The sequence below is a fragment of the Arachis hypogaea genome, chromosome 13 (genome assembly GCF_003086295.3).
Source record: "Arachis hypogaea cultivar Tifrunner chromosome 13, arahy.Tifrunner.gnm2.J5K5, whole genome shotgun sequence".
Classification (NCBI taxonomy): domain Eukaryota; kingdom Viridiplantae; phylum Streptophyta; class Magnoliopsida; order Fabales; family Fabaceae; genus Arachis; species Arachis hypogaea.
Genome location: NC_092048.1, coordinates 85,044,718 through 85,052,646, shown reverse-complemented (window position 1 = coordinate 85,052,646; position 7,929 = coordinate 85,044,718). Strand labels below are relative to the sequence as shown.

Below are 7,929 nucleotides of genomic sequence, written 5' to 3'. Positions count from 1 at the left end.
TGCCTCTTGCTTATAGTTTGAGGCATAGTTGGAGGTCCAACTATGACTCCAACTATGCATCTTTTTTGGCCAACGTTTGAGGCATAGTTGGAGGTCCAACTTTGGCTCCAACTATGCACCTCTTTCTCTTCATCAACGTTTGAAGTAATGTTCGACCACCAACTTTGGCTCCAACGTTACCTTCTCTGCTTCTTCCTTGCCATTCCTCTGCTTCTCTTCACCTATCATAAACAAAACACATGCATCAAAACCTTGCCAAATCACAAGATTTTGCATAATTCATAATAATCAAGTAAATCTTGCATAAATCTCATGAAAATACACCAATTTAATAATGTTTGATTGAATCAAGAAAAGCATGAAATTCTCATCAAAATACCTACTTATTGCCTAAGAAATGCATGAAAACCAAGTAAAAACTAATGAAAAAGGCTTGTGAAACTAGCCTAAGATGACTTGTCATCAATGGGTCATATTTATAAATAATTTATTATGCACATAAAAAAAGTTCAAAAGACTTGAACTTACTAAAGACAGACCCAAATCAGTTAATCATATTTTTAAAATTAATATTCAATTTAATAAAACACCTCATATTTGTAAATTATACGTTTAATTTTGTGTGTTGATAATTTTGTACTTTCAAAGAGTGTGTGTAGAATTTTTTTAATATGAGATAAGGATTACATTCTATGAAAAAAAGAATTTATTTTTATTTGGAATTCAATTTCTTAATTTGGAATGATTTTAATATATAAGTAGAATTAAATTCTATTTTTTGGATTGAAATTACTGTTAAATATGTTAAATTCTCATTTAATTTGTAAATAACTCTATCTTTGATAAAACTATTTTTGCTAGACACTTATTTATTAAAAAAGATATTTTTGACATTTTATACATTTAAAAAGATAAAGACAAGTTAATTGAAATTCTTAAATAAAATAAAATCATCTATTTTATGTATTTCAAAGTAAAAAAAAAAAGCTCTATTATTTAGCGAATTTTAATTATTAAACAAATAAAAAAAATTTATGCTCTTTATTTGGGATAATATATTTTTTTATTGGGAATGGTATGAAGTATTATCCATTATGGTCCATTACCAGCTCACAAACCAAAAATACTTAGCAGTTTCATTAATCATAACTAAGCAAAGTGATGGGAACGGGAAATAAACAACATCAACGGAAAGAAGAGCTATTAATCAAGTGTCACGCTCCCAAGCCACCACGCGTTATCATCATCCCATGCTGACAATATGGGTCAGCACCATAAAATTTTCCTAGTTTTAACTGTACTTAGATTATATGTAGAAGAATCTAATGCCTTGGATTCTGAGTTCTAATGCCTAAAACATAAATATTAATGTGAAGTTATATTTAATAATAAAAAATTTGTATGTGTATCTAATTATAAAAAATTACAGCATTAAAAAAAGATTGAATATCGAGTATTAAAGTCTGATTGAATAAAATATTATTGTCATTGCAAGCATTTTTAAAATAAGATATTAGGAAAATCGCAATATTAAGCCAGTTGGGTGGCAAAATTACATAATTTAACTAAACCGAAAAATGAGACATGGATCAACCAAAAGCATGTCTCTATGTAATTCGAATCAATCTAATTCGAACTAAAAATAAGAGTAATTTGAATCAATGCTATTCGAATTATGAGGGATTGTGCATGCTAGGTACTTCGAACCGAACTGATTCGAATTATATGGTGGGCTATTCGACAGGCAGTTCGAATTTAGCTTATTCAAATTATATATATAATTCGAAATTGGTTGTTTCGAATTATGAAGCCCCAGACGTGTATAAATATGGTGTGAACGTGAATTGTGTTCATTAGAGTGAGACAAAATGGCTAAAGAGGAGAGTTTTGTAATGTTGGTGCATTATAGAGGGTCCATTAAGAGAAACACATGCTCTGGTGTGAAGTTCACTGATAAAGATCCTCTGAGTATTTTTATGAGACCTAAGACAAGATTCGATGACTTCTTGAATTCTATAATACAGAAGCTTGGGCTGCAAGGCATGAAACGGGTTCAGAAGTTATTCTATCGCATTCCAATCTCAGTGCTTAGAGATGACGTGAAGTACGACTCTTTCATCATAGGGAGTGACGAGGATTTGCAGGTCCTGTTCCATTGTCGTCGGTAGTTTTTCGAAGTCAAGACACCTGAGCTGTTGGAAAAGTTGGCTGATGTGGTATCTAGCTCGGGAGGTTTGAATCGGAATATCCAAACTCTAGGCACGGTAGCCGGTTCTAGCTCGAGACTTGTTAGTGCACCTTCGTTTGTGCCTGTGAATGCACCTTAGGACGAGCCTGTCGCCTCCCCGTCGTTTGCCATTGATCTCAACTGTAGTGGTGGCGGAGAGGTTGGTATCGTGGATAGAGTGCTGATTTCTTTATAGTGTGGGGCACCGGTTGGTATGGGTGATGCATTGCTGGATGATAATGGCGATGATGATGTGGAGCTTGACCTCATTGCTGATGACAATGGTGATGACATTGCAGCGAGTAATCCAGCTGGGGCTGGCGGTGGTTCTAGCTCTGGGACTCAGCAGTATCCTTCGCACTTTTCATCTTTGGACTTGGATTCCATGAGACAGGAGGGGGGTTCCTGGGAAACCCACTGGATTTGGTGCTAAAGATACACAGGGTACTGGAGGTCTTATAGAGTTTCAGATTGGTCAGCAGTTTCAGGATAAAGAGGAGGCTATGTTAAGCGTGAAGACGTATAGCATCCGACGCGGGCTGGGGTCAAGGTTGTACTCCACCAAACTGCGGTAGCACCCGATCTATCTGGTGCCACTCAATGACGGGAAAATATATCAACACCCTCACACACCTCCATAACGCCGTATGCCGAGGCTCCAATATCTCCGGATGCACAACCTGAAGAACGTCAGGAGAGCTGTACGGCATCCAAATAAACTGCGAATATAAACCGTCATCATTTATCCATGCACACTTGCTAATCTAAAAGAGTTTATAATCAAAAGGAGTGGTTCAGATACTTACATCCCTTGCCTGTAAGAGGTCTATCCTGAGCCTCTACATTGCAACTCGAGGTCCCTTCTCGCTCGCTATAGGATTGTGACTTGACCAGCTACAACCCACGACCATGTTATCACGAAATGAAAATAACACCAAGTAGTATAACAGTATAAACATAGATATAAAAAAATAATAGCAGATGATAGAATAAATTAATAGTATCTCGAGGCCAAGAGCCAGTTGAACGTATCATATCCAGCAGGTCTAAATCTAGGAAACTGCTAGAAGATCCATGAATGAAGTAGCTATAACGGTCCGGCTAACTTGACCACATGTCTGTTTGTCACGCGGCACATGTACCGGTATAACCACGAGAGAGCAGTTGATCCCCAATTGTACCCACCCATGTCCTCAAGCCTAGCTACGTACGGGAGCCACCTAATGTGAATGCGGTTGCCAGACTTATCGGCAAATAGCTGAGTCCCTAACAGAATTATGATATAGTCCCAGGCATACTTCCTAATCGTGGGCTCATCGGCTCCCTTAGGAAGCTCTCCAAATGTCTCTTGGAACCAGCTGTAGTTCACTGCAAACTTTTGGATTTGGTTTGCAGGAGGTAACACACCCAGCAAGTCCTGGAACCACACCCAAGCTAGCCGACCACCCTTGATGTACATTTGAAAATCTGTTAGGAAACCACTAACATAATGTCCATCGATCGGTAGTCCTAACTGGAATGCCATGTCCTGCAGTGTAATAGTGCACTCCCTGAACAGCATATAAAATGTGTGCGTCTCCAGACGCCAGCGCTCAACGAACGCACTGACCAGGGGCTCATCCAGTCTGAACCATCTCTAGTTCATCCTGGCAAGATGGTATAAGCCGGTCATCTGCAAGTACGGAACGTACCTCTCGTCCAGACGCATACCCTGCTGCCGTCGCATGTTTGAAATACATCACCGGGATTGCAACACAGAATGTACCAGAATATAAAAATCACTAACATCATTCACAAACAAAACCACTAACAAAATCACTAACATCATTCACTAACAAAACCACTAACAAAATCACTAACAAAACCACTAACAAAACCTCTAACAAAACCACTAACATGATTCACTAACAAAACCACTAACAAAATCACTAACATCATTCACTGACAAAACCACTTGTATGGAAATCCTATCTAACTTAGCGACGGTACATAATGACTAACATTCTAACACACCAAAGGTAAAAATATAAAAAAAAAAACTGATTCACTCCTATTTTAAAAGAACAAGTTCGCACTAACCTCTTCATTGATAACACCAGCTATATGGGCTACTCCATCCAAACGATAAAGTCGGTCCGGATTACCCCCATCGGCTAAATATTCTGCTCAAGCTTTTGTTGGAGTTGTACGGGGGTCCTTTTTTCTAGGATTTGGTGGGGCATGGTGGTGGACGAAGTTGTGATCACATTAATGTAGTACTCTTTGTTATTGTGTGAGAGTAACAATATATAATTGTATTGAATCCTCATTGTGGCTCTATGTATGTATGGACACAACTCCGTTCAACTAACCAGCAAGTGTACTGGGTCGTCCAAGTAATAAACCTTACGTGAGTAAGGGTCGATCCCACAGAGATTGTTGGCTTGAAGCAAGCTATGGTCACCTTGCAAATCTCAGTCAGGCAGATTTAAACATGATATTTTATTAGATTAAAATAAACAATAAAAGGGATAGAGATACTTATGTAGATTCATTGGCAGGGATTTCAGATAAGCGAATGGAGATGCTTTTCGTTCCTCTGAACCTCTGCTTTCTTGCTATCTTCATCCAATCATTCTTACTCCTTTCCATGGCTGGCTTTATGTGATACATCACCACTGTCAATGGCTACTTTCGGTCATCTCTCGGGAAAATGATCCAATGCCCTGTCACGGCACGGCTAATCGTCTGGAGGCATCACCGTTGTCAATGGCTTCATCTTATCCTCTCAGTGAATAATATGCTCACGCACCCTGTCACGGCACGGCTATTCATCTGTCGGTTCTCGATCATGCTGGAATAGGATTTACTATCCTTTTGCCTCTGTCACTAACGCCCTGCAATCGCGAGTTAGGAGCTCGTCACAGTCATTCAATCATTGAATCCTACTCGGAATACCACGGACAAGGTTTAGACTTTCCGGATTCTCTTGAATGCCGCCATCATTCTAGCTTACGCCATGAAGATTCTGGTTAGGAGATCTAAGAGATACTCATTCTAGCTTAATTCATGTAGAACGGAAGTGTTTGTCAGGCACGCGTTCATAAGGGGGAAGGATGATGAGCGTCACACATAATCATCACCTTCATCACGTTCTTGGGTGCGAATGAATATCTTAGAAGCGAAATAAGAAGAATTGAATAGAAAACAGTAGTACTTTGCATTAATCTTTGAGGAACAGCAGAGCTCTACACCTTAATCTATGGAGTGTAGAAACTCTACCGTTGAAAATACATAAGTGAAGGTCCAGGCATGGCCGAGATGGCCAGCCCCCTAAAACGTGATCAGAGGATCATAAGGTAATCCAAAGATGCCTAATACAATAGTAAAAGGTCCTATTTATACTAAACTAGTTACTAGGGTTTACATGAGTAAGTAATTAATGAATAAATCCACTTCCGGGGCCCACTTGGTGTGTGTTTGGGCTGAGCCTGAGTGTTGCACGTGCAGAGGCCATTTGTGGAGTTGAACGCCAGTTTTTGTGCCAGTTTGGGCGTTCAACTCTGGTTTTGGATCCTTTTCTGGCGCTGGACGCCAGATTTGGGCAGAAGGCTGGCGTTGAACGCCAGTTTACGTCGTCAATTATTGGCCAAAGTATGGACTATTATACATTGCTGGAAAGCCCTGGATGTCTACTTTCCAACGCAATTGGAAGCGAGCCATTTCGAGTTCTGTAGCTCCAGAAAACCCACTTTGAGTGCAGGGAGGTTAGAATCCAACAGCATCAGCAGTCCTTTTTCAACCTCTGAATCTGATTTCTGCTCAAGTCCCTCAATTTCAGCCAGAAAATACCTGAAATCACAGAAAAACACACAAACTCATAGTAAAGTCCAGAAATGTGAATTTAACATAAAAACTAATGAAAACATCCCTAAAAGTAACTAGATCCTACTAAAAACATACTAAAAATAATGCCAAAAAGCGTATAAATTATCCGCTCATCACAACACCAAACTTAAATTGTTGCTTGTCCCCAAGCAACTGAAAATCAAATAGGATAAAAAGAAGAGAATATACTATAAATTCCAAACTCTCAATGAAACATAGCTCCAATCAAATGAGCGGGACTTATAGCTTTTTGCCTCTTGAATAGTTTTGGCATCTCACTTCATCCATTGAGGTTCAGAATGATTGGCATCTATAGGAACTCAGATTTCAGATAGTGTTATTGATTCTCCTAGTTCAGTATGATGATTCTTGAACACAGCTATTTTATGAGTCTTGGCCGTGGTCCTAAGCACTTTGTTTTCCAGTATTACCACTGGATACATAAATGCCACAGACACATAATTGGGTGAACCTTTTCAGATTGTGACTCAGCTTTGCTAAAGTCCCCAATTAGAAGTGTCCAGGGTTCTTAAGCACACTCTTCTTTTGCTTTGGACCTTGACTTTAACCGCTCAGTCTCAAGTTTTCACTTGACACCTACACGCCACAAGCACATGGTTAGGGACAGCTTGGTTTAGCCGCTTAGACCAGGATTTTATTCTATTGGCCCTCCTATCCACTGATGCTCAAAGCCTTGGGATCCTTTTTATTTGCCCTTGCCTTTTGGTTTTAAGGGTTATTGGCTTTTTCTGCTTGCTTTTTCTTTTTCTTTCTATTTTTTTCACCTATTTTTTTTTTCTGCAAGCTTTGTTCTTTGCTGCTTTTTCTTGCTTCAAGAATCATTTTTATGATTTTTCAGATTATCAAATAACATGTCTCCTAGTCATTATTCTTTCAAGAGCCAACATATTTAACATTCTTAAACAACAATTTCAAAAGACATATGCACTGTTCAAGCATACATTCAGAAAACAAGAAGCATTGTCACCACATCAATATAATTAAGCTAAGTTCAAGGATAAATTCGAAACTCATGTACTTCTTGTTCTTTTGAATTAAAACATTTTTCATTTAAGAGAGGTGATGGATTCATAGGACATTTATAACTTTAAGACAAAATTACTAACTACTAATGATCATGTAATGAAGACACAAACATGGATAAGCACATAACATAGAAAACGAAAAACAGAAGAAATAAGAACAAGGAATGAATCCACCTTAGTGATGTCCTTGAGCTCTTCTATGTCTCTTCCTTGTCTTTGCTGCTCCTCCTTCATTGCTTTTAGATCTTCTCTGATTTCATGAAGGATGATGGAGTGCTTTTGATGTTCCACCCTTAGTTGCTTCCAATAATTGTGTGGAAGAAAATGTATCCCCTGATGTGTCTCAGGGATCTCTTGATTTGCAGTCAAATGTTCTACCACTGAGCTATAGACCCTTGATGGAAGCTTTTGTCTTCCCTTTTCTCTTTCTAGAGGTTTCTCTGGCCTTAGGTGCCATCAATGGTTATGGAAAAAAACAAAAAAGCTATGCTTTTACCACACCAAACTTAGAATGTTGCTCGCCCTCGAGCAAAAGAAGAAAGACTGAAGAATAAGAAGAAGATATGGAGGAGATGGATGGGAGTGTGTGTTCGGCCATAAGGGTGGGATTGGGTGGGAGAGAGATGTTGAATTTTGAAGGTAGTGGTTGTATGGGTGTGAGTGGTAAATGGAAAGTAGAAGGGATGATCATGAATGGGAAGAGAGATGATGAGGTAGGTGGGGATCCTGTGGGGTCCACAGATCCTGAGGTGTCAAGGCATTTACATCCCTGCACCAATTTAGGCATGT

At 38.9% G+C, this 7,929-nt stretch overlaps 1 protein-coding gene across 1 annotated transcript; it reads right to left on the bottom strand.

The window, feature by feature from the left end:
- Window positions 1-3,314: 3,314 nt before the first annotated feature.
- Window positions 3,315-3,966, bottom strand: LOC140177638 (protein MAIN-LIKE 1-like). Its single transcript, XM_072210781.1, has 2 exons — window positions 3,859-3,966; window positions 3,315-3,755 (listed from the first exon to the last, which is right to left on the bottom strand). The coding sequence occupies exons 1-2, from the start codon at window positions 3,964-3,966 to the stop codon at window positions 3,315-3,317; spliced, it is 549 nt and encodes a 182-aa protein (XP_072066882.1).
- Window positions 3,967-7,929: the final 3,963 nt, after the last annotated feature.

Coding starts and splice junctions, on each gene's coding strand:
- LOC140177638 (XM_072210781.1), bottom strand. CDS start 3,966: ATGTATTTCAAACATGCGACGGCAGCAGGGTATGCGTCTGGACGAGAG. Junction 3,756..3,858: donor GCCAGGATGAACTAGAGATG/GTTCAGACTGGA, acceptor ATTACACTGCAG/GACATGGCATTCCAGTTAGG.